This window comes from Podarcis muralis, chromosome 1 (genome assembly GCF_964188315.1).
Source record: "Podarcis muralis chromosome 1, rPodMur119.hap1.1, whole genome shotgun sequence".
NCBI classification, from domain to species: domain Eukaryota; kingdom Metazoa; phylum Chordata; class Lepidosauria; order Squamata; family Lacertidae; genus Podarcis; species Podarcis muralis.
In genome coordinates this window covers 74,431,406-74,458,626 of record NC_135655.1, presented here as the reverse complement: position 1 = coordinate 74,458,626, position 27,221 = coordinate 74,431,406, and the positions used below count along the sequence as shown (strand labels likewise).

Sequence of the window (27,221 nt, the reverse complement as noted above, 5' to 3'; positions counted from 1 at the left end):
TGATGGTTAGAGGTATTTTTATTGAAAGTTGACAGAGATACAGGATCTATGCAAATTTTCCATAAGTTGTCTACATTCTCAGTGTTTCCATGAGGTTCCAAAGAGGACCATTACTTTCCCCCTCCTCTCTGGGATTTACCCTGGAAGGCTCCAGGATTCGTCAGGAGAGGCTAGTGTAACCTGTCTAGAACCCAAATTTCCTGATTTATAAACATTTTTGCAAGCTATTATGGGCTTCAATCAAATAAATATGAAAACAGGTAAAAATGTAGACGGCAAAGGTGTGTGTGTGTGTGTTGGGGACACAGAGTGGGGAGCGGAGAGGGTAAGAACTTGGAAGCAGTCTGAATGCAACTGATATGTTCTGCAAAGGCCATGCCTAACTCTTAGCAGCAAGCTTTTTTTTTTAATTATTCCATTCCCTCTCTTGAGCTTCTGAAACTGTGTACAGACTTAGGGGTATATCCCGAAAGAGGTCTGCATTTCACCATGCCCAACAGGGCAATCTGCCCCATCCTCTCAGTTCAGCACTCTCAGGTCGGTTATGTTGCCTTCATCTTGGGATCACTGGTGTACTCCTTCCATTTCTCCTCCACCGCAGTCCGCCGTCCCCTCCGATTAAGCCGCGTCGTTTCCATCTCACCATCAAATCCTATTTCTTTATCATGAAAATAAATACTTTGTGTACAAAATGTAAAAGTAAAACTCTCTGCTACGGAAGTTCACATACCAGTCAGGCTATTTGAGGGGCGGGGGGGGGGGGGAGAGAGAGGAGTGTAAAGGGGAGTCCTGATTGTTTCTTCGATCTGTTTGGGGTGGCGATTGCCATTCGGAGGGAGTTGCATGGGTGTCGTCTTATTTGTTTGCATCCCTTCTGTTAGAAACTCAATGGCGGCTTCTGGCACGGGAATTTGGGCAGCAACTACTGGCCACGGTCTAGTAGTTGGTGAGTGGGTATCGCAGAAAGATGAAGACAAGGATGATGCAGAAAGTGGCCAGTGCTGAGCTGGTAATGTTAAAAAGACGGGCAGTCTTGGCGTCTTCGACAGCACCATTCAGGTCATTGAGGAGTTTTTTATCCCGAACCTGGAAAAAAGAAGAACAACAACCATTGGGTGACATGTCCAAAATGGAAGCCAAGTAATCGGGCTACAGCAAGAGCCACAACCTATGACAAGATCTGCCCAGTGATTTCTGGTGCTTCAAAGAATGTGAGTGGAAACATCTAGTATTTGTTCCTACTGCATCATATGCATTTATTTCCTCTGCCTGGGACTCCCAACTATCTCCTTTACCTTTAAAGGATCAGGACAGTACTACTGATATACTTCTTCCAGCAGGGTGAACAATAGCACTGCAAATGTGATGACGGGAGCAGGTGAGTCAGCGGGGGGGGGGGGGAGAGATGACAGGTAGGTGCTAATTGGCTTTTCCTTGCGAGCACAAAGCAGTATAGCATTATGTGTATAGCTGCTTCCTCTAGGAAACTATGTCTTTGCTCTATCCATTGGTCGCAAAATTTGAGATTCAAATAATGGGGAGATGGAGTGGAGATGACTGGGGCATTAACCATTGACATGGGCTGTGTGTCATGCACTGGAGGAAACAATCTGTGCATAGTTAAGACATTTCATTTCTTTAACAGCTAATGGCAAAAATCCGTGGCCTTCTAAGTTGACACTTCACCAGGTTAGGCACTGTTATGTGCTTCCTTTGTGACTGCAGCCAGGTTAATTTCCAACGCTCCTTCTGAGCAAAGCACATTATGGCAGGGCAATATACAGTTCATAGTAGGGGTGGTAACCCTGTCATGCACTCCTATTTCAACTGGATCATGGGTATTTATGGGAGCTGTCAGTAGTCAATTGTATATGTGTGTGTGCGTCCCATCCCTCCTAGTGAAATCTGGCACAGGATTCCACTGCAGCAAGAAGCTGTAAGTATATTAATATTAATAGGGTTAGGCTAATGGAGGTCTTATGCAGATCCCATGCAGTTTAACCTATAGCCACTGCAGCTAGACCTCAGGTTTCATTACTACAGAATAGATCCTGCACATCATTAGTACCAGTAACACTGCAAAAATAAAGCAGCATGCTCTGGAGCAGCCCTGCTGGTGCCTCTGTATTCTGGAATAGATGACTGAGAGAAGGTGTCCTCTACAGAGAGAAACCAAAAGCAATGTCACTAAGCAATTCTTTCAGGTGTGCACAAGCTGTAGACATATGGATCAAGCTTGACATGGCTATAGTTACATTCTATATGCTAAAGTTATTCTGCTATAGTACTTTCATAGGTTATTAGAGTACCCTTCATCAGGTGCATTGCTTTGATTTGTCAGTGGGTCTACATGGTTGTAGAGCAGTGTTTCTCAAACTTTTTTCTCTAGGCCACACTTTCAGAATAAAAAATTGCTTGTGCTACACTGATTTTTCTTTTTTTTTTACAGATAAGAAATAGATTGAAAAACACAACTAGGATTGTCCTCAGTATTGCTTGATGCTCCTTCTCTCATTTTGAAAAGATACCTATCCATTTCCTGCAAATATTTAAAAAAATGTTTTGACACTATACTACCCTGAAATATTGAAATGGTTCTTTGTCCTTGAATCTTCCCGCCACACTTGCCCCCCTCTCCTGCCACACCTTTGAGAACCACTGGTGTAGAGGAAGGATGGGGGGGGGGGAGAACCAATGGAGTCCCATGACCATGAAATGCCAAACGTACAGCTTGTGACAGTACAATTAAAGTTTAAATGTATGCACAAAAAACAATGGAATCAGTTACAACAGCGGTAATTTGTGATAACTTAATCATCCTTCCTTTGTTGGAGAATAGCAATGTTCAAGTCAGCATTAGGAGAGAGTCCTGGGAGACTGAAATGTTCTCTCACGAGTTTCTGAACGTTGCCATTCCTGATGTCAGATATGTGATCATCATCATCATCATCATCATTGCATAGAGACTGACCTGAAACTCAATTACCCAGCAAGTTTAAAAGAAGACGCCGGTATGAAACTACTGAATTAGAACTGAATAAGAAGTTTGATTATATCAGTTCTGAGCATAAGTAGAGACTATGGGTTCTTGTCCCACTACAGACATTAATAAATTTAACAATGATTAGGGTATCACTAATTACTGCTGTTGTGAATAGTCACTGGGTTTATTTTGCATACAATTTTAAGCTTCAGTTGAATTTTCACAGAGTGTACTACTGGCACTTCATTGCCATTAGATCTCATTATTTACAAGTGTATATAGTGAAGTGGACTCTGGTCCACGAAAGCTTATGCCATAGTAACTGTGTTAGTCATTCAGGGGCCACAAGACTATTGCTTTTGCTGCAACACATAATTCATACTGCAGTGAGTTACTGCTTTAGTGCACAGGGAAGGCCATGTTATGCCCTTCAGATGTTGTGGTCTACAACTCCCATCAACCTGGACTGTTGATGGTTAGAGCCTTCAACATATACCGTAGAAGACACTACATTAGCTACCTCTGCCTTACTGACTCGCATCAGGTCATAAGATTGCAGTAAGAAACGGAAGCCCACTTGCAATGAACCATGCTAAACACCAGGTGTCAGTGGTGAACTATGTATAGCAAACCTATCAAGCTGTAGCGCAGCAGAGCTGCCTAGAAAGAGCTAAACGTTTTAATTGACCAAGTGTCTCCAGAAATCTTCCATGAATTCATGCAAGTCATTTTTAAAACTGATTTCCTTTATAACTCCCCGAGTGTTTACTGCCTTGTGAACTTGACATTGCTCAATGAAGTGATGGCAATAACAAAAGCCACAAGTTCAAATATTCGGTCTGTGATTCCAGCTTGCCAATTTCCAAAGCCTGCAGCTTATTTCAGGCCATGCAGCAACATCCCGTGCATTCTAAATACATGAGATCTTCCATTTTGCTCCCCTTGCAAGGCCGTTCTTTTACAAATATACTCCTTGCTTATCACAGACTCTGCCTGCTGCCTGCTTGCTGGCACAGTTGCTATTGAAGGAAATTGCTAATGTTGACTGAACTGTAAAAGGCGTAGGGAGAAACTGCCTGTTATGCAAATGCATATATTAACTCCCTAAATCAACTTCTTTTAAGAAAAAAAGCAGCTCCAGAAAGGATTGGCTTTCAGCAGAGAAATAGATGGATGTTTAACCCTTTCCCCACCCAGTGCTCTTTCTCAGTATCTCCTCGTTGGGGATCCAGATGTGTGTTTGCTGCACACATTTCTGGGATTCTTTTGAAAAAGCATATGCTTTAAATATATGGTGTGGACAGTGGTATCACTGCAGGTGGGGGAGTATATTTCCATTTCTGCATTAAATTTTGAAAACTGACAATCAGAAAATGAATAATATGCATTCTGAATATATTAAGAACAGTAGCATATCATTTGTTTTCATTATTTAGTTTATTCCACTTGCAGTGTCTCATTTTCTTGCAAAATGTATTTACAGTGACCAAGACTTCAGAAGTGAAGGGATTTTGTTTGTTTGCAGATAAACTTCAACAGAGTCACAGAGATTTTACAAATGCAAGCCCTTCTATCCCGAACTGTAATCATATTCTTTTATTGAAGAGGCTACATGAATTTGGTTCTAATCACCAAGACATCAATGATTATTTATTATTTACCCTGCCCTTCCTCCGAACAGCTTGCAGCAGCATACATACCTCCTACTTTTTACATTCACAACAACCCTGTGAGGTAGGTTAGACTGAGCCACAACGACTGATTCAAGGCTAATAAACTCTGTGGCTGTGGGTGGGTCTCCCCAGTGTAAAGCAAACACCACTACAACTCACTTGAAACAACTTCAAAGATGGTCCCACTGCATTGCTTTGGATGGGTCTGGATTTATTTAACGAAATTGTATTGTGGAAACCCAGCCATTTCATCTGCCTCTAGCTTTGGCCCATAGTCTTCCTTAGATTCACCACCTTTGACGAGCATCCTTTCAAGAGTCTCAAAGCAATCTTTGAGGTCAAGTTTTCTTGCCATGGAGATAACAATAATGGGGAAAGAGCCACCTGTTGACTAGTACTTGTTGCACAAATACAAACAGCACATAACTTTTACTTATCCCCAAAGCAGAAGTGGGGAACCTGTGGCCTTCAGGATGGTGTCAGACCACCACTGCTTTCATCCTTGAGTGGCTGAGGCTGGTAGGAGGTGGAGTCCCAATTTTTGGGGGGGAGGGCAGCAAATCCCCCCCCCCTTTCCAATGTAGCATCATGTCTGGGGTGGGAAGCTCCATGGGGGGGGACATCATATGACTTCGCACAAAGAGCTCTGGGAATTGTAATTGTGGTGAGAATTCTGCTGGAGAACCATAGCAGCGTAATGCATGGCATCGTATCCTACATTTGGTGAGTTATAAATCAATTCATTGGGGGGCAATTCCTAAGAGTTTAAATCCTTTTAAGTTTGCGGTGAAGACAGATCTCTTGTGCGTAGCTCACAGCCGCTGCACAGTAGCGGCAGACATCTCTGCAAAAACGTTTTTAAAACACCCTAAATAATGTATTAGCTAGCATTAGTGTCAATTATTATTAGTTACATTTGTATCCTGCCCCTTTCCCCAAGGAGCTCCAAACAACATCTGTTCCTCCTAAAAAAAACTGAGATAGGTGAGATTGTGAGGCCAAGGTAGGCACTTGGCCAAGGCTACCAAAAAGAGCTTCATAACTGAGTGCTGGTTTGAACCTGGGCTTCCCACATCCACACCCAATCCTATAATCATGACTGCACCATCATTGAGGGCTCCTCCAGGTGTCCTTTTCATTGCACATCCATCATGATTTGTGTTCAGGTTGGCATTGGGGCAGTTATCTGTGATCTTGCTTTCAGCACCATAAAAGTTTGGAGTCAAACGTACGCCATTGCTTCCAACTGGTGCATGTCCCACAGTTTTCCGCTGAAACCCCCAAACTTTTCATACTACAAAGTCCCAAGGATTTTTGGTCCCACTTTTGTGCCCCCTCCAGATGACAATGATGTGGTAACACTGGGGATGCATCACACAACAACTAATAAAATGGAACAATGTGTGAGTGATCCAGTATAAATCCACCACTAATAGACTGCTATTGCATCACTGATAGGTTGCAGAATACACCCACAAACAAACACACACACTAGTCTGGAGGGGACCTACATGATTTCCAGGTGAACATGCTAATTTCCTTCCATTGAAAAGTGTAATGATTCAGGTAAAATAAAACTCTGTCTGTGGTATTCCGTTTGTGATGGCTATTCCACCTATTCAAGCCATCATTTGAGTAATGGATTTGCATGTGTAGTGAAGATGTTTGCACAGAGTTGCCTCTGTCTGATTAATACATTCTAGCACTATGTGCCTCTTTGTACTTTATTTATTCTTTTAGATCTAACAAAACCCCTTTTTAAAAAATGTGCATCTAAAAATGTATATGTGTGTTTGGAAACATATGTGTCACAGAGATTCACTTATCTGAAATCTAGAACTGGTTGCAGCTTACCATCCAGTTTATACTTTGTGGCAAACCTAGGATTGCTGCCACACATTGTGTGAAAAGGCCCTTTGTCTGAATCTTCTACACCTCTTCTTCCTATTGCTGTTCTTCTTTCTCCCACATTCTCTATCTATACCTTTCCTTTAACGTCTGCTTCTCTGTTGTCAGACTGCTATGTCAAGGCAGTGGGTGGGGGCCAGGCCTGAAGCTATTCCAAAACTGTAGCCAGCCTGATTTTTGCAGTGAAATGCAGACAAAATCTCAGCACAAGTCTCTGGGAGCTGCAGGGGTACAACACTTTTGATGAAATAACTGAAAAGAACAAATGAAAAGAGCAGATCATTTAGGACTTGCAGATGCTCATGATAATTAGGAGCATTTAAATGAAAGTGTTCTAGGAATGTACATCTCCCAGGAGCACCAGAATGAACTTTCTCCCTCCTTTTGATCTGTATCTTTGTCATTCCCTCCTGTCCTCCTTTCCCCCACTTTTCTCACATTGCTCCCTTTCCCCACTTCCTATTGTTTTGAAGATTAATATGGATTATCTACCACACTGAATGCTTTTAGGTGAAATAGTGCAGGGTATCAGCAGGGATTATAACAGAGAAAGCAGGCACTCTTTAATCAAGCTGACAATACCTTGCGTACTTTTACATGCCCTTCTGGCAACCCATGCTAAAGAACTATATGCTGCCTCCTGTCACAGCAAAGCTGTTCACACAGGTCTCTCTCATCCTCTTTTCTTCCCCAACCCCCAAGCATATTAGGAGTACAATTCTGGCACCAGCATCTGCTGCTAAGTTTTGTCTGACAGGGAACCAGAGCACTGCACTATTGCTATTACACTGCTACCTCTTGTGATTCCTATTTAACTAGCCATGGCCTCATGCATGCTAATCTATGCTTCCTTCCAGGCACCAGAAAGGTGTTGCGAATGACAGCCTCAGGGGACCAGATTCAAAGGAGAAAGAGGCTCCTGTGAGTTTAATAGCTGCTTGGATAGAAAAGGGAATTCCTGGAAGTGCAGGTGGTCCTGCAGCCATGAGAAAAGCTGCCCTTGTAAAATTTCCTCTTTGAAGCTTCTTTAACCTTTGGCCACTCCAGGATGTCCTATTGTTATGATCATTTTGTGGTGGTTGTTTTTTTCGGGGGGGGGGGTAAATATATATTGAGAGAATGCATTTTTAATCATGCACATCTTGCTATTAAGTGGCATTCTAGGCATTTAGGAAAATGGCCCCCTGGTTTCCATGTGGTTCTGGTGGTGTGCCAGTTTGTGATTATGTGGGGGTTAATAGATTCACAGCTGTGCCTTTTATTATGCAGAACTCCTGGTCAGCAGCATTTCTCAAGGTGCAACTATCTTTTTTTCCTGTTCTCATTTAGCCTTGTGTTGCTGTTCTTTCCCTCTCCGTTAGCTGCTGTTGCATAAGGATCGATAAAGGAGATCTTGGCATTGTGCTCTCACCAGGAAGATTCATGGTTTTCCTGGCACAGTGTAGACATCCTGTCCCGAGAGTTATGCACACATAATGTTTCTGCAGCATTTACTAGTAGAATAGCTGCCACAACTGGGCACAGGGCAGGCTGCTGACAGATTCTCAATTATCTCTAGTGAACTACTTCTGTCCACTGACTCTGTCTACCTGATATAACCCTATCCACCCAGACATAAATGCAGCACAAACCAAGGGTTTGTTCCACGCAAACGAAATTATACACCCCCCACCCACCCAATCTCCATCCTTATCTCACCACATTCATGTTATCAAACAATATAAATAACCATAAGATCACACCATAAAAATAATTAAAGCAACAGTCATAGCCAATCGATACGTCAACGCACACACACAATATTAGCCAACGCAACACAAGTAAAAATCCTATTTGGGAAAGTCTGCCTAAACAAAAAAACACTCTCATGCAACACCCTAGCAGGGATGCACAGTGGCAGATCTCATCATGATCCAGAATTAAGGGGCCACTGCCAAGAAGGTAGGACCATTTACTGCTCTCATAAAGAGGAACCTAGATGATCTTAAAAGGTAAAGAGATTCCTAAGGGCAGAGTTGATCTGAGATATACCAAGTCCAGGTCATGAAGGACTTTGTAAATTGAAACCAGCATCTCTAATTCAAGGTAATAGGTAGTCAGTACCTCTGCTGCACAATTACCGTATTGGCCTGAATATAAGTCTCACCTTTTTTTTTTCAAATTCCGACCGTGAAAAGTTAAAGTGCAGCTTAAACTGGATTTTACAATATTGCTGCTGAAACAGGCATACAGTAAAATGGGGTGGGTGTGAGTGCCTGCCGAATTTTAAGGGAGTGGCTTATATTTGGGTATTGTATTTTTTTCTTTTTTGCCCTTGAATTTTAAAGGTTCGGCTTATACCGGGTGCAGCTCATATTCGGGCCAATATGGTAGTTGAAAATTAGACTCCCACCTCCCTAACCCAGCAAGAAAGTGGACTGTGGCAATACATGTAAACTAAAGCCTCTGAGATATCATTGACTGTCCAACCTAGAACCATTAGATGGCAACCAACATTTGCACAAGATTCCAGGCTTCCATCCTGATTTGATCATGATAGTGCAATCCTGCATGGGTCTAGTACCGTTAAGTACCATTGCTTTCAATGGGGCTTGCTCCCAGGTAAGTTTGTGTATATAGGATTGCAGCCTGAAATATCTTGAAATACTGAATTCACGATGAAGTTGCTGTTTGGAGACAAGCATTCCTATGATCCCTGATCTCTCTCTCTCATATTATTTGTAGGTGCTGCACAGATTAGCGCAGATACATGTTTTCTTTTAATCACCCCTTTTCCCAAAATGACTTCAAATAATGTTATGCTACTAAGGGTGAACTCTTATCAAACCTCAAAAAACAACAACCCCAATATATTTGTCCTTGTAATAAGGCAATGAAAATGGAATGGAGAGCTGAGACAGATTCCTAAGGCCAAATGTTTCCCAGAGCTTGTAACGAGATTGTGGTAAGTGCACAGAATTCAAAACTAGACCCAGACTTTCTGAAAAGGTGCCATTTATTAAATAAATTAAAGTAAAACCTCAGGGGATCCAGTTTCCATTATGCAGCCTTTGGTGTGAGGTTTTCAAGAGATCAGCAAGCAGAATAAAACCATCAAATCTCATTTGATGAATTTACATCCTACTTAAAATGCAAAGGCACATCTGTATGAGAGCCTCACTCGCTTCCAGTTCAATGCTTTAGTGCCAAAAAGGAAGTTTAAAACTAGTCTGCTGAAAAAGAAGAGACAAATACTATAGAAGCCAAGCCAAGCCCCTCCCCATATCTCCCTGTTTCCATGACTTGTACAAACAATGTGCTAGAACTCCAATCTGCATATACATGCAGGTAGGGAAAGGGTAGAAAACACATAAGAATGACCTTGCTGGATCAGGACAAGCCTATTTCCCAGCATTTTGTCTTCAAGGGTGATTGCTCAAGATACCTATGCAAAGCTCACAAGCAGGACATGATAAAGATAGTCATCTCCTGTTATCTCTCATCTGTTGATCAGAGGAGAACTACCTCTAAATGTGGAGCTTCTGCTTTTAGTGTTAGCTTAGAAACTACTGATAGGGCTTATACTCCTTAAATTCACCCAATGCACTTTTAACGTTATCTGTAGTTGTCCTCATTGCTACATACTGTGCAAATGAATGCCACAGGCTAGTTCTGTGTTACACAGAGTACTAGTCTGAAATGGTAGGAATACACCATTGCTTCTGTTTATTACGGGCATGGCAATAACCACATATGTATTTACTGAAATTCACCAACATAAGAAACATCAGGTGAAAATAGCTTCCCCACTGTACACAGAATAGATCTTAGAGCTCTGTTGCAATTAGTGTTCTAAATGCTAGCTTGCTGTGCAAATAACCAAACTTCCCTCTTTTCTGAAATATACCCAGAAATTACGTCTTAAAACTAATTTGTCTCTCCTGCTCTTCAAGATGCATTCACGTAGACTACTTACTCGTTCACTCTTTCAAAATCCTCTCTTGGCTTGCTCTCATAATTCATTATCTTCCAACTACCAGTCTCTGATTTCAAGGCCCGTTGTGACTTATATCTCTGCCCATCAGCTGATGATAGACTCCTCAGCCCTTTCTCCTAATTTTCTTCCAGTTTGGGACCCATGGGGATTTTGTAGGCATGCAGGGGGCTTATATTTCACAAAGTTCTGTGCATTTTCCTGCTACATGGAACCCACACAGACTCCTTGATTTTTGTGATGGTCCCTGAAGAGTGTTGGCGGATCAGTGCTGATCAGAGTCAAAAGATTTGCAGCCACTACCATGGACAGCGGCACTAGAGGTCAAAAGGATAGGGTGATTGCAGGACTGTCAGTTAGTTAGATCAAGGAGTTTGTGATTTGCCTGGTCATGGCCTCTGGTCTTTGCATTAGATCACTTAAGGGTTCTTCTGAGATCCCAATGGCATAAGGCATAGCACTCAGACCCCAGTCCCTGCTGGGGGCTGAGACATGGGGGCTGTTTTAAATTGCTCTCCACGCTGCCAATTTATGTGGCAAGTTGTGTGTGCTGCAAATTACCATGTGGATCATTACTGGGAGGTGGTGGAGAGAGGAATTTGTCCACATCATTGTGGAGCTGCTGCACTCAAATAGCTTGATGCATGGCAATAACTGCCACATGGAATGATTCAGAATGGCATTCACAGCACTATTGTTCCCTGTTCACCAGACCTCAGTGACTTTGAGAATGGGATGTTATGAGTTGAGAAACAATTGGAAGCACATGAGTGTGGCAGCCAAACCTCATGTTAATTGTGTTTCTGCATTTAACATGCAGGGTTGTTGTTTTTAAGCATCAAATGGTATGTGTGTGATGATAATGATGATGATGATGATGATGATGATGATGATGATGATAATAATAATAATAATAATAATAATAATAATAATAATAATAATTTATTATTTATACCACACCCATCTGGCTGGGCTTCCCCAGCCACTCTGGGCAGCTTCCAACAAAATACAGTGGTACGTCAGGTTACATACGCTTCAGGTTACATATGCTTCAGGTTTACAGACTCCGCTAACCCAGAAATATTACCTCGGGTAAGAACTTTGCTTCAGGATGAGAACAGAAATTGTGCTCCAGCGGCTTGGCGGCAGCAGGAGGCCCCATTAGCTAAAGCGGTCTTCAGGTTAAGAACAGTTTCAGGTTAAGAACGGACCTCCGGAACGAATTAAGTACTTAACCCGAAGTACCACTGTATTAAAATACTGAAATACATCAAACATTAAAAGCTTCCCTAAACCTTATTGTCAAGATTGTAGCAGGCAGTGAGGAGGAACTGAACCATCTCGTTCTTTCTTGCAGTCGTAAAGAAAATCTCTCTGCTCTGAAGCTATTATTTGCACTTGAAATTTAATGAGTTTAATGTCAAGTTTACTTTGGCCCTGAATGGACCTAAAATAGTGGAAGCAACCAAAAAACCCATAGGAGAACCCAACTGTCCCACACATATCAAAATATGTAACCCATGAAATGATCTACCATCATGCAGTCAGAACCAGATGCATGAAGAAAGGTGCATGTTTAAGCAAGCAGCTTCATGTGGCTTGCACAGGCAAGGCAAAAAAATACTGCAGGGAAAAGCACTACTCCGTGCTCCACCAATACCCTCCCATAGAGCTGCAACTCAAGCAGACCTGGGGGAGAAACTACTTTCTGGTCTTCAAGAGGCAGATCCCGACCATCAGCAAAACACTTTCACTGAAAGCTGAAATACATGACCATTAGCATCATATTACATGGAATTATATCACTTTGGGAGAAAGCTAAGTAAGAACCTTCTTCCTAAAAAAGCCAGGATTGGGGCTTTAAAAACATATCTAACCTCTTAGTGTTGAGGTCCGACAAACAACAGGGGACCTCTTTGCTTTTGTACCACATACCACCACCACCCCGTCCAAAAATCTTATAAAACTGCAGGTTTAGGACAAAAATCCAGCCTGGAGCTGCTCAGGATATGAAGGTAAAGGCTGCGATCATATAACATTTGTCTGGCCCCGGCACTCTTAAACCTCATCCCATATGTTGCTGCTGTGCTGATGCAAAGGCAGCTCACAGCACTGGGGTCTTAGGAACCTGTTGGACCTAATGTCCTATACTTTAGGGCCTATTTAAGGCAATATTTTAGCTATTCAACATCATTTTATTTTTTTAAAATTTATTTTAAGTTCATAAATTATTTAAAGTTCCAAGAGCAAACTCTGGGGATCTTATAGCCTTCGGCATGTTGGCTACCTCTCAGCTACTATACTCTGAACTTATGTTAACACAAAACAGGTTTTTTTCTTCTTCAAGAGACAGCCTCTAGTTGTATTCGCAACTGAGGCCCCAATTAACTTTGCTTGAGCAAACATGTAGCCCCAGTGATGTTAGTAGGCCAAAGTTCTTCACAGAAATTGCTGTTGTGGTCTGAGTACTGCCTGGAGTAAACTACTTCTCAATTAATATACATTGCCTGAGCAACCCCCTGAACAGGGGCTGTGTCAAGTAAATAGCCATGCACAGCACTTGATCACCACTTATGCAGTTTCTTATCACTTTATTCCACTTTAATCAACTTTTGATTAATCTCAACTGACCTGTGGTCATTGAAACGTATTGTGTTTGAGATGAAATCACATGAAATGAAAAGCTGTTATCTGTAGTGATCAATCCGTGATTCCCACACACAAGCTGTCACTTGAAGTTCAGTTAAATCAGTCTTAGGATGGTCTATAGTAAATTGGGACAATGCTTCCACTTTTCAATACCATTGTCAGGTTTCCCAAAAGATAAAAAATAAGATGTAGTCGTAGCTGTTGTTTTTGATTTAGATAACCTTCTACTGGTCTAGAAGTATGCAAGCTTTTTTTTTCCCCATGGAGGGGAAAAAGAGACAGTAGTGAAGATTTCATATTGTCATTCAAGGCTGTAGTGCTGGGGTGCTCCTAGGCCTGTTGCTCAGTCTGAAGGGTTAACCTATAGCAATGGTCAGACATGCTTTTCACCAGGTCCACCTGGTAAGACAGCTGGATATAGAACTGGTGACATTGTTCATACCTTCTCTTTGTCACGGTACAATGTAATACACTCAGCACACGGCTGCCCTTGATAATCGTCAGAAAGTGCTAACTGCTGCAGAGCGAAGCCATCCCTTGATGAAACTAGGCAGCAGGAGCATATTACACCAGTGAGAACCTACACTGTTTCTCTATGGGATCCCAGACACAATTCAGGCAGCTGGCTTTGATTTATGAAATGCTTAACAGTTAGGGGGCAATTTAGCTACGTATCCATTCTGCACTTCTCATCCTGTCTTATCATTAGGATGCCTAAGGGCATTTCAATGCAAACAGTGTACACCTCAGTCACCATTTAACTTACTATCTATTGCAACTTATTCTGCAAGCAAGTCCAGAGAGTATTATGCACAGTCAGGATCCATATTTAGGCATTCGTTGAACTCTGCTTTCTCTGTCCCCATCCCCATTATCCTCTATGAGTTAGAAGGAGACTGTCAGGGTTTAACATTGTGTGTGGCACTTACATGAGGACACCAGGCTCCCTGTTGCAGACAATCACCTTCCAGCTTCTGGAGGGTGACCAGGGCAGCAGTGGCAGTCATCAGGGCAAGGGAGAGATGCTTGCCTGACTCCTGATCACTGCTGTCACTGCGGCATTTCAGGAAGGGAAGGAGTAAGGTGGCTTTGAGATGGGCATTATGCGTATGCACTGGTGCTACTGTTGGTGTGCTTGCACCATGTTGACCTCATCACTACCTTGCTCCTCACCCTTCCTGGTACATCACAGTGATGACAATGATAGGGGGTCAGGTAAGCAGCACAGTGCTGCCAATAACTACCACAGGACAGAGTTGGTGCACTTTATCCCCATTCTCTCCCATCACATGTTGATTTAACATAGGAAGCAAGTGTCTGAATAGGATTAGGGCAGTGGGAGGATTGCAAGACTTTGAAAAACTGGACTGTACTCTAGCACAGTAGAAAAGGAGGGAGTGGATACATTCCAACAAATATATAAATAGACACTTACTTTAGTTTTTCAGGCTGCCCTCCATGAGAGAAAAGGATGGAGCAGAAATCTGAAACACGTTCATCACTCACCAAAGTGCTCATTTTGCTATACGCTCTGCCTCTATCTATTCCACAGACCCCTGTGCATAAGCCACAAATGCAATGGGCACTGCCTCCTTTGTCACTCTCTTTCTGTGCCTTTGAAAAATGTTGTGCTTGCATTTTTTCCATTTCTCTCCATCTCTTCCCTGCTATAAAATCAGAGCTGCAAAAGAGAGAAGAGCCCTATGGGCTTGCTGCAGGAATTACTGACAGAAAATCTTCTGACCTGTGCCATGCAGAAGGTCAAAATAATTGACCATAATAGTCCCTTCTGGCAGTGAGAGCTATGAAGATACAGAAACTGTCTAGCCCACCACATGCTCCTGCTGACATTCCTTATATTGCTCTTATCAGTGCACAAGGCAGGTTATTTCATTTATTTCTCTGTTATAACAAACACCAGCGGTTCCATGGACTGACAGACATCAACACTACCTTAATGATCAGCTTGTTTCTCTTGCCTTAATTTTAGCCATTTTCTTAGATCTTTAGAATTGCTCTGTTCTGAAAGAGTCAATGGGAGCTATAGATTCTGAGTGCTTTTGGTAAACAGACTTCTATTTATATCCCTCTGGAGGATTCCAAACATTTATTTTACCACTAAGGTTTACATCCAAATGAAATTTACATGCAGTAAGCATGGCTCTGATCCTGCAAAGTATGGAGTACCTCCTTCAACCTTCCATCTTTACTGAAGCCTGCACTAAGCACTTCTGCATCTTCTGCATGAAATTTTTATGGAGCTTTTGACTGGCTAGCTCTTCTTCAAAGCCTAGATTATAAACCTGAGGAAATGAGAGGTTATAAGGACTGTAAGAATCGGAAAACTACACATCATCCAAGACACCTGTTAAGGATTTTCTCTCTCTCCTAAATGAACAAGTCTAGCTCATGCTGACATTTGTAGTTATTGGGCTGTAGATTTCAGATTATCTGGCTTAACTCTTTGCCCATAGATGAAAGCATTCTTCAAACTACTGTTATGGTGCACAAGAGTCCATTTTATTAAAACAATAAATAAATTGGGGTGAAGGATGAAAACAAGCTATTCCAAGACCTATGCTACAAGAATCTTCTAAAGAAAACTTTCCTTTCTAACCCAACATCAACCCTTTGCTGCCTGTTTCAATGTACAGACTTATTCCTTTAATTAACCAGGCATTTAAATCATGGGTTAAGATGAACAAATTGCCAATACATTATTTGCACTGTGTATTCAGCATGCAACTTTTTCATTGACTTCAGATTAAATTGCTGCACTTGCCCAAATGTCCCAGTTCTCTGAGCGATGTGAAATTTCAGGTGCAACCAGTTACCCATTTTTGTGTTTCTTTGGCATGAAGTCACTGGGGCTTAAGACATTTTGTAATGTTTGTATTCATTTTCAGCTATACATGGTGAGCATAGATGGAAGAGTTCTGCTTAACAACTCCAACAGACACTCAACATTCATCTGTCTCCACATCAGCTTCAGTGGAGCAGGCTGCATCTTGAGATGTTCCAGATCTCCAGTTCAATTTTCTGTCTTCTGATCTGCCTGGCTCAAAACTTTAAGTCTCATAATTTTATTTTATTTTTATCAGACACTAGTTTACTCACTTCTCTTCCTACCATAGTCAGAGGAAGAAGACGAAGTACCAGTAATTTCTGCCCGTCGCCTATGCCTTTCTTGGTCATCTTAGCTCCCACTGAGACACACCAGTTGACAATGGAGTGCACTTCCAGGGGTGAAATCAAACCAGTGGAGAATCACAATGCCTGCTGTAGCTGCAGAGACTGGTAAATGCTGCCTCCTGCATTGTTTTTGCTGTGTTAGAAGAACTGGTGTCCTTCCTGGGGCAAAAGCCTGAGCAGTGTATATGGAGGTCCTGGGCTGTCCAGGCCTCGGTGATGTGGTCCAAAGGAAAGCAGAGCAATACATTTGGCACCAGCTTGGCTGCAGGAGTTGCCGGAAGGAGGCGTACAAGGCACCATCCAACCGTCCTAGGGACTCCACTCCAGATTTGTGTAGGGTTTACTCCTTAGCCTTTTCCTCTCTCCAAGATGTCCCAGAGCCAATTGGGGAGTGGGGTCAAGGGCAGGAAAGCCCCATTGCCATAGCAGAAGTTCCTGCACAGGTTTCCACTTGTAAGTTGAATCCAGCCTATTGAATTTGGTGATATTATTAGAAGATTCCCAACTTCTGTCAAAGGTCTTTTAAATCTTGTATGCAATTATCCTTAAAAGGATACATCAGCAAAACAAAATAATTGTTTCTAAAGCACCTTGCCATAACACAAAGCAGAAAACTTTGTGAAATATAAGAGGCTCCAGAGATGATTGAATTGGACTCAAGGCTCATTTAATGCTTGTCTACACAGAGTAATAAGTTACCCTTCACTATTTTTACTACCACCTCTTAGGACTTCTAATTGACATGTCTGCTTTAAAGGAACACTATTGTTTATCCAAATCTATGTTTCGCTAGGTCTGAAACCAAAATGGTATCTCCAATTTCGCAGCTCATGATCTGCAAAAAGGAGCAGTAATTCTTGGGGGCGGGGGCGCTGCAGATACGCTTAAAGTATCTACTATCATCCCATCTGCAGTCCTGATGACAACTGTAATTTCTAATTCTGACTTGCAGATTAACCACAGTCAGCCCAGTTGGATCCAGGGGTGGGGGAAATTGGTACAGAGGAGAGGAGCATGGGTGGGGGGAGAATCAGAGGGCGTGTGCAACCTGAAGGTAGCCAGACCATGATTTGGCATCAAATGCAAACCAACCCAATGACTACCAACTCAATTTAAGATGTATTATACCATTCTGAAAATAATAGAAATGAAAAGTACTTTTACATTTCCCTAATCAAATGCTTCGAGAATACTGACATTTTTAAAGATCATCGAATCATCATAGAATTGCAGAGTTGGAAGGGACCGTGAGGGCCATCTAAGTCCAAACCCCTGAAGCACAGGAATCTTTTGCCCAATGTGGGGCTTGAACCCACAACCCTGTGATTAAGAGTCTCATGCTCTACCTGCTGAGCTATCTCTCAAGGGACATAGATGCATACAGATTTATAACAAAAGGCCATATGTAATAATTGCTGGGGCACATGGAGATTAGCAGCTGCTCTATGTTGGGGTTGGGTCAGAGGCACCTCAATGGGTGGATTCCCTTAACGTGACTTAATGTGTGAGGGAGGCTTTATTCTGAAGCGAAAGTACATGTTTACTGGCCAGTATGAGGGACAGTCCATCTCAGCACCCTCTGCACAGAGATGCACTGTACTATCTGCAGGGAGGCTGGGCAACAGTTCTATTAAGTTCCCCCATTACCTTCACTCTCTGCTTTCAAGAGTGGGTTCTATGTCACCTGACCCCAGTTTTATTGACCAGAATGTGTTTCTTTTCTTCCACGTAAAAGTCAATAGCTGCCACTGACTTCTATGGGAGAAAGTATGCAAACACGGAGCCCCCTACCCCGCCTTACCTCAAAAACTGCTCATCCCAGTGCATGGTGCAGGCTTTGCAACCTCTCAAGTGTGCATCAGACTCAAGTCCCACCTTTTTAATTAGTTAAAATAGTTTATCCTTAATGCTGTTGCCACTGTCGTCATCATCTATCTACCTTGTTTTTTCATGTTAATTAGGCAATAATAAAAACAAACAAAATACAACATAAAATTAGCAATAAACCACAAGCAGAAGAACTGCAAAAAGAAGCTAGCAGCAAAGTAACTTAAAACAATGAGTACCAGCAGATTAACTACAAAAGCAGCAGTGTCAAACAACAGGCAGCTAAAATACTCTATTCCCAAAATGCTTAGGGGGGTTATAATAAAGAAAAGGCCTTTACATTCCTCTAGAAAAAGTGGCAAAGAAAAAAAGATACAAAGACCTATTTGGGGAGAGAATCACCATGCCTGTGGAGCAACTGCTGAAAAGACACACTTTTGTGTAGAGAACTTGTGTGGAGAATTTGAGCTAGGGATGTATCATTCAATTTAATAAGCCCATTTTCTTCTTGATAGCTATGTTAACACTTCAGATGACTTCTAAGTTGTTCTAATTTTATTTCTAATTCTTCTTCATTCTTCATTCTTATTTATTGTTATTAATAATGAAAAATCTTAATAAATAATGGTATGATTCACCACCAGAGTTTCATTCCGTACCTAAAATTCTGCATCTCCACCTCAGGTTCCTTGCCACTTCTTGGGTTTCGTGGCTCACCGTCTCCAAATTCCTCTTGCTGCCTCGCCCCTTCTGTTGGTGCCAAGACTATTGTGACATTAAGGCAGGGTGTGTGCGAGAGGGTTTTTTTTAAACCCCAAAATCCCATAGGCCGTCTTAACTTTGCCTATGTGTGTTCTCTTCCCTTCAAGCTACGTGCTCTCCCGAGGCCTCTTCTTCCCACGAGGTGAGGGAACTGCACACAGACATTTCTCTTGGGCACAGAAAAGCCATCCCAATAAAACCTAAAATGTGTTTGGGCTATCCCAGAATTTGCAAAGAAAACTGCCTCTAACCATGAGCACAATGCATTTCCTTTGCCAGTGAACAGCTGTAGCATATCGGCAGTCCCCTGCCCCACAAAATACTTAGAACGAAGGCTTATAGATCATATGCCTGGCATTACATTCACACAGATGAGTTCCAGAACTAGTCTTTTTTGGAAATGTCCACACTTCCCTTTCCAACAAAACACATAATGAGAGAATAAGAAACCCATCTCCACAATAACCCCATTTCTGGGTTTCTCCCTTAGAAACCTTTTTCAACATTTCTGTCAAAACCCAAACCTTGACCCTTTACCCTCCACAGGCAAGTTCTCTGTTCTTTGTGTCCAACCCATTGCATAAACACAAGATGTCATCTAGGGCACAGTGAGCTCTAGGTTTAAGGTGGTCAAGCTGCAAAGTGCCCTCTGCTGAACCTCTCCCTGTGCTGATAGTCATGCACAGCATTGTATTATTCCATTGTACTATTGTTATTAATGCCACCCAACAACACACATCTCAGGTGTCAAAGGCCAAGGCAAGAGATGCATCTTCAGCATCCTACAAGAGCTGTCTACTGAAGGTGCCAGCTGCACCTCTGATTCCTCTCCCCTTAATCAATCTAATATCAGGATTTCCCTCATTTTTCTTGTCCTTTGGGGCAAGGGTGTGAAGATTTGTCAAAGTTCAGCTCTTTAACATCACCATGACAAGTGAAGGTCAGGTTTCCTAGCAATGGTGCCATATAAAAAATAGGCAACAGGTGCTTCAGAAGCTGCCACATGCTGCCATCTCACTACTATCCATGCTCCAAGGTGGACCAACAAGGGCACATAAAAAGGCATTCTCAGTGGCTTCCCCCTTTCCCTTGAATGCTGTTGGGGAATGGGAAGGAAACATAGACAACCAGGGTAGCACACACTCTTCTGCAACCTCTTCAGAAGCACCCCATGGATTCTGATCCTTTTTTTTAAAAAAAGGGCAGCATGTATTGCTAATGCAGCTACATGGTAGACTGCCAGCAATAAGAATTTGCTGCAAAGATTGTCACTGAGGAACATCACACATAACTAATGCCTGGCATACTTTATACCACTCTCCCTCTCATTCATATTGCTTGTTCTTATTTAGTGTTGTGATTTCCCTTGGATCACTTGGAAATTTGCTTAAAAGCAGAAGTGTTCACAGAAGTTTTACCAAAAGCCATAGGAGGACCATTTGCCAGTGCTGTGTCAGGGACCCCAGGGCCTGATTCCCCACCTTATCACCTGGCCTGGTCTCTACCTGCAGCTTGGCTTGGTCAGGTGGCTGCAACTGTGTGCGCTCAGACCTCAGATCAAGGAAGAGAGTGGTGATCTGCAACATCAGCCCCTGGAAGTAGTGGGCAGTATGACACATCTGGGAATGCCCAGGTCTGGCACAAACAATGGGAGCTTGGACTTAGTTGACTCTTGCCTGGTTAGCAAAGTATCCTCTGTGTGCTGCATTTCAGGCTTCAGCTTCCAACCTCAGCAACTGACATTGGGCACCTTGGAGCAGAGAACATTCCTTTTGCTCCAGGTCTGGTCAGCTGGCCCTCTGACGGCCCTGGCATGTTAGTCCTGTTTGCAGGCAGATTACTCCTGAAGCACTGAACCAAAGACATGCTGGATGTGCAGAAAACCAATGAGGACTAAATAAGGTACAATGAGGAATGAGAAGGTCAAATACACAAGAGCTAGAAAGTGCCATCTGTGGAGATATGCCCTATTGTTTGAAAATTAGTAAGATATATGCAATTTGGGTTTCAACAGAACATGGGATACTTTGATAAGAGCCATGGCAGGACAGGACAAGGAAGAAACTAAGGCTTGAGCCATGGTGATTGAAGGAAGGATAGAGAATAAGAGCCTAGCAGCTTTGAAGGAAGTCTGAGTATGGCCCAGAAGCTTGGCACACAAAACTGAGGTCAAATTCAATCTTCACCTTTCTACTCCCATGGCTACAAAAATTTTAGTGCATTTTGATCTGCACATTTTCCAAACTTTTCTCTTTTACAATGAGAGCTTGAAATGTGACCCCCCCCCCCACAAATGCTACACTGAGATACACAGAAGTCCGGCCTGTTGTGCTACATTGTCTCGCCTTTGCCCAAAGTTAACACAGAACAGCCACGGCCTGTTTGCTCTGACATTCTTTCCCATCTTGCAAGACGCTTGTGAGGAAGGCAGATAACGGTACCAAAAAACCCCAGCAACCCACCCTACAGCTTGAGGATTAAACTTGCAACAAAGGGGACTTTGTGAACCTTCTTCCCATTTCTAAAGGAGACTCTGCTCTCAAAGTTTTGAAGGCATGTTTAGAAGGTGGTGGGGGTGGGGTGAGCCATATAACTTTTGAGCCGCCTGCCAAAAAATTGCTAAGCCCTTGTAGAGCTGTTGGCACACAACAGCCCATTAACTGCATCCGACCTCCCAAAATCTCTTTCATGAGACTGAGGGAGGCATCTGCAACCCTATTTCACATGTAGTGAAATGGAGAAATACAATAACACAAGCAAGGGAGGCAAGTTATTCAGCCCCCAAATAATATTTTTTTCAGAGGAGTTTGTTGGAGCAAAGCCAGGTATTTGGTGGCCAGCTTGTAATACCAAAGAGACTGAGGGTGCAGCTAGCTTGGATACAACCCTATTGCTCTCTTGTGGAATTCACGGTCGCTGGAGTTATATGCAATTAATTGATCTATTTCTGTGATGAAATCCCTCTGAAAAGTGTAAATGCTGTCTGCCAAAACACATCCGTTATATTCCCCTCTGGACCTCAGATATGTTAGAGGCTACACAACAGCCCCTGGGCCTTCTTTATCCCCACATCCAGATAGCTATTCCCCCCATATGTAAAAGGGGAAGTCGCCATCCATTCTTTCTTGATAGATGATCGCAATTTGCTTGTTGGCTGCACCGAGCAGTGAAATCCTGGAGCCCAGCTGGCTCATATTCACCCTGCAGTTATGAGGAATAATTACAGCAGGTCTGGTGTGCTCAGAGGGTAGTGTTACCTTAGAAAAGGTTACACAAGCTAGAGAAGCTACATGGCCAGAATTTCATCTCCCACTCCTGCCATCTCCATTCCTGTTTTGACCAAGCAAGCCAAAAGGCTTTTATAGCCTTTTAACTGGCTGTAGGTTCCCTTTAACTCAATTGCCTGAGTGCATCATCTCCTACATGTTTGCTGATTTCCCTTTTTTATTTTTAAATCAAAGCTCCCATTTCTAGAGCCACCTTCCTTGCCCATATGACATGTACCATCCCCTCTGTCTTCCACCACTCCAGCCAGCAATCTTGCTCTCCTAGAAGGTCTCCATTGCTGACCTTGTAATTTACAAGGCCCAAGGGAGAGTGAAGCATGAGTTGCTTTCCTCCTCCTCGCCTGGGTATTCTAAACAGCAGCAGAACAGCAGCTGTTTCTTTCACCCCCTTCTTGCTCCCACTTGCCAAAGGAAGAAGCTGGCCTAACGCAGCAGGGGTTATAAGAGACCTAGAGGTCCCCCGAAGAGCAGAGTAAGAAGCTGACAAGCGATTCATCTGTGCTTAAGGCTGCTTCCCAAGGGTTTCTCAGGTCTTCCAGTTTGCAGCTGCTGCATTCATCAAACGATTCCTTTCCATCAAGAGCCAATCAGATCCCCAAAACAAAAAGGCTTCTCACTAAGGGTCAGATGCCAATGCCACAAGTTCGTAAAAAGGACTCCCGCTGATTCTGATTAGATTCTTATGAAGCATTCTTCCGTGGAGCTCTTAAAATATTGTTTTCAAAGATTACCCTTTGCTGAAACTAAGCCACATTCTCAGCTTGCAGAAATATTCACTGTCCCTCCACTGCAGGCAACAGTATTATTACATGCTTCTACATCAGTTGGACTCCAAATGTTCACACAACAGTGATGCAACAAATTCAAGTATGCATCTACTTGGAGAACTTCTACTTGGAGAATCCAAACCACATTCCTAGCTTTCATGAGGGGCAAACATTCTAAAACCTAGCTGTGCCAAAATATTCTAGCCTGTTAAACTGGGAAACAATTCAGTAAAAGCTGTATTAAAGTTTAAAAAGTCCTGCATGAACAGATAATGCTTCATGGAATATGAGTGTTAGTGCAGTCCTGTTAGCACTGAGTTAAAATCCCTAGTCAGTCATAGATTCACTGGAAAGTCAGAGAAAGCCACAATTTCTCAATCTCAGATTATCATCTACAAAAAAAGGAGGGATATTAATAACCTACCTCATAAGACTGTTGTAAAGAATAATCCAATACTATTCATGAAGGGCATTACAAGTAATGTAGAAAATGACACAATGATGGATGGTGATGGTAGGGATGGCAATGGCACGAAAGAATCCCTAACTCACCAAAATACTTTTAATTACATTTCTCCCCCCGGCTAGCTCTTTGTCTGCCAGTTGTACAACTCATTTGCCAACCTTATTAACCATGAAATCGGAAGAGAGATAATCACAAATCTTCAGCAACAGCCAAAGCCAATTCAGATCTATAATGGCTGATTCTTCTCATCTTACCCATCCAGATTCCTATGTTATTTTCACATAAGAATGCCTGCAGGTTATTAGAACGCTCCTTTTCTTTATTCTGTTGGGTGCCATTCACAAACCAAAATATTCATGCTCCACAGCCAAAACATTTGTGCCCCACAAACCAAAATATTCATGCTCCCCTGGAGAGAAAGTTCTTCTCCTGAACCCAACACATTACGCCTGATAACATGCAAGAAAGAGCAGTTCTCATCAGAGAGCTGCAGTAAATCAGCTTCACTATAATGAGCCCAGGTGGAGGGGCACAGACTTTCTCCAGCTATGGCCCCAGAGAGCCTCACTAAAAAGGGCTGAGATCGGTACTTACTTTCAGAGAATATGCCAAGGCAATGAATCCCAGACAGCAGAAATTGAGGTATACAAAGTTGAAGATGGACCAGAGATAGTAATCATTCACCTCGGTGGTGTCTGGGTAGATTTCAATCACCGTGGTGGGGTTAGTCATCGTCTTCTTCTCTACAGAGTGTTTGCATTGGACAGGTGGCCGCAGGCTGTCCCCTTTGCAGCTCTTGTTCTCCATGAGGCAAACGGCAGAAGAAGGAGACAGGATCGGCGATCCTTGCTGTGCAGGGGGCGTCTTGGAGATGCAAGCAAAGCACCCCTGCTGGGGGGCGTGGGGGGGTCTTCGAGTCCAAAAGGCCCCGTCAAAGGGACATGGAGGGCCCAAGGGGGGTTCCTGTGGTCTCTCCGTGGTGGCAGCCCCCAGTTTACACAACTATATCCCGGCAAAGTGTGATCCCCTGAGAAAGACGGGGAGGAAGGAGGCAGGCAGGCAGGGAGGATCAGAAAGGAGAAAGAGGTGGGAGAAAAACAGAGAGTGCAAGGATGCAGGAATCAGAAGGGAAGAAGAAGAAGAGGGGGAAGAAGAGAATTAAGGCAGAGGATAGGGCAGTACACAATTGGGGAGGAAAAGAGGAGCAGAGGAGAGGGAGGACAGCATATCCAGGCAGGGAGGGAAGAGAGAGAAGACTGTTTACACACATGTACCAACCGGCAAGGAGTATTTCTCCGGCACACTGAGCAGTCATTAATGTATGCAGCAGTGTAACAGTTCCTGGTCTCCCTGCAGCTGGGTGTCCCAGCTCCCTCCCGCAGTCTGCTCGGCTTCCCCTCCCTCGCCTCCCACACAGAGCAGCCCCAGAGTTCATCAACACCCCGGGAAAGGCAGGGGAGCTTGACCCATCCGTCTCCTGCTTTCTCCCTCTCTCTTTCTCTTTCTTCTTCTTCTTCTCCCCCTCAACCCCATTCCCCACTGTATTCTGTTGATCCCTGCCAAAGTCCTTTGCGGTATTGTCTGACAACAACAACTCCTCTCTGTCATTCCCTCTCTCTTGCCCCTCCTCACTCACTCAACTCGGCATCAGCTTCCTAGACACTATCAATGAAGATGAGGATGGATTTTTTATTTAAAAAAAGAGAGAGAAAGAATTCCAAAGAAAGGAGCCTGGGCTGGGACTAGCAGGCAGTTCCCCAAACCGATCCGCTGCCGGCGTCCCCCTCGCTGCCTCCCCGCTCCCTCCCTCCCTCCCGCGGCGACCCTTCTCCTCCTCCCCTCCGTCCATCTCGTCATCCGAGCTCTCCTGTCCCGTGCCAGGATCGAAGCCGGGTGCTGGGAGCCGGGCGGGCGAGGAAAGCGAGTCTGTCGCGGGAAGAGGCTGCACAGCTGCGACAGATCAGCCCTGCCTTGTCTGTCTTTTGGTCTCTCTCTCTCGATTTTGCTGAATCCTCATCTTTGCTGGATTCCTGATGTAATTGACTTTCCCTCCCACCCCCCTTTCACCTGTCAGCAGTTTTCCCGTTTGGACAATGTCACGCGGTCAGGGGTGGCTGTGGGAAGAGGAGGAGAAAGGGGGGGTGGAGAAGAAGAGGAGGAGCAGGGGGGTGTAAGCCTCAAAGAACCCCCCCTCTCTCCCTCCCTCCCTATCCCACACGCTTTCCAATTGGGAAAAGCAGCCTGCTGATAGCCCCACGCTTGCTTGCCTGCCTGCCTGCCTGCCCATCTAGCCGCCCATCCATCCATCCATCTCCGGAACAGAGGAGGAGGAGGAGGAGGAGGCGAGACTACTCACAAGGAGGGACTCGGGGAGTTGCTGCGTCTCCAGCTCAGCACTGCCTCCGGCTCTTCTTCTTTTCCCACAACTGGAGTTGGTGGAGGAGGGGAGAGGGGAGCGGGGACAGCAGGGGAGGGGAGCGGGGAAGAGGTCAAGCGGCATCTCTCTCCCCTCAATTCCCAATCAGGGCAAGGCGCGCGCACACGCTCATTAGAGCCTTGAGGCTGCCCAGCTCCACTTCACCTCGGCCAGGCGCGCTCGTTGGTGTGCGCTCGCGCGCTCTCCTCCCCTGCTGCCGCCCTTCTGGCCCCAAGCGCGCGGGGTGTGTGTGTCTGTGTGTGTATTCGCGGGCACGCGGGCGCGCACGCGGCGACCTTCTACACGGGAGCCCAATAATAATAATAATCAAATCTCAAACCCACTCAACTCCCACCTACCTTGTGGAAACGCGGGCCGCCCCCCGCATCCAGGCGCCGGCATCGCCAGTTGAATGCCTTCCAGTTGGTCCACAGCGGTGTTTCAGAAGCAGCGGGGAAGCTGAGGGGCCACTTGTGTCCGAGGCGTGCAGAAAGTCCCTCAGGCAGCAGGCCCGGCCCGGGCCTCCGTGACCGACGCGCATGCAGACACGGGCACGCCGTCCAACATGGAGGTGCGTGGCCAGCAGCACTGAGGGACTCCTGGCCACCCCCGCCCCGTCCCCTTCTTCAGTCTCCTGTGGGGAGGAGGGTGTTGCCCTGCTGACGCGAGCGCCGAGGGGCAAGGGGCGCTCTGTGCGCTCCAGTCATGGGGAAGAGATCGAAATTGGATAAAGATCGAATGTCGCCTGCGCGGGCGGCGGACACACGCAGACACGTATCTGTACAGTCGTGTCAGAAGCGCCCCGCTGGCCCACAGAGCTGGGGAACCAAGAGAAGGGGAAATAGGAACTGGGACTCGTTTCCTGTGGAAAGATGAGGGAGGTCAAAGAGTTAAGGCTAAACGAGAACAAAAAAGTTGAGGCCTCAGTGGATTTGAGGGTGGCGCACTCTCCGTACCCGCCCAACGCAAAGCAAACCCAGCCGACATCCCAACTGGAGAGAATACTGTATAGGAGAATACATATATTGCTAACAATTACTAGCATGAAAAGTTCATCATATTTTGAACTGAAACTAATAGTCTGGGTTAAATGTAAACAAAAAGCAGGAGTATCTTTTGCTATCTCCATTCTGGGTTTTTTAAAAAAAAATAAAACAAAAGCATCACTTTTTATTTCCAAACGGTCTGGGGGTAGTGCCAGTCATTCCTGTCTTTTTTTCTTTTTTAACAGCCTCTGTTTCGGGTACTTTCCTGAATTCTTGCCCTTCTTGTCAAGGTTTTGGTCAGATAATGTACTGTGGTCCTTCTATTGGTTTGC

General features: G+C 44.1%; 1 protein-coding gene across 4 annotated transcripts; it reads right to left on the bottom strand.

Annotated features, from left to right (window-relative positions):
* On the bottom strand, positions 1-26,776 carry IFITM10 (interferon induced transmembrane protein 10). 4 transcript variants are annotated; one of them, XM_028734436.2, is made up of 3 exons: positions 26,263-26,776; positions 24,172-24,514; positions 1-1,086 (listed from the first exon to the last, which is right to left on the bottom strand). In XM_028734436.2, exons 2-3 carry the CDS (start codon positions 24,292-24,294, stop codon positions 937-939), a joined length of 273 nt encoding a protein of 90 aa, XP_028590269.1. In that variant the 5' UTR covers positions 24,295-24,514; positions 26,263-26,776; the 3' UTR covers positions 1-936. The 4 variants fall into 4 exon arrangements, with proteins under 4 accessions (XP_028590269.1, XP_028590241.1, XP_028590251.1 ...); XM_028734408.2 differs by having other exon boundaries at positions 24,082-24,514; positions 26,263-26,766; XM_028734418.2 differs by lacking the exon at positions 26,263-26,776 and adding an exon at positions 25,844-26,086 and having other exon boundaries at positions 24,082-24,514.
* Between the last annotated feature and the right edge of the window lie 445 nt (positions 26,777-27,221).

Bases quoted from the DNA above. Each gene is read 5' to 3' on its own strand.
- IFITM10 (XM_028734408.2), bottom strand. From the start codon at position 24,294: ATGGAGAACAAGAGCTGCAAAGGGGACAGCCTGCGGCCACCTGTCCAA. The intron at 1,087-24,081 runs GTAAGTACCGAT...TCTTTTTTCCAG, and splicing joins CCTTGGCATATTCTCTGAAA to GTTCGGGATAAAAAACTCCT.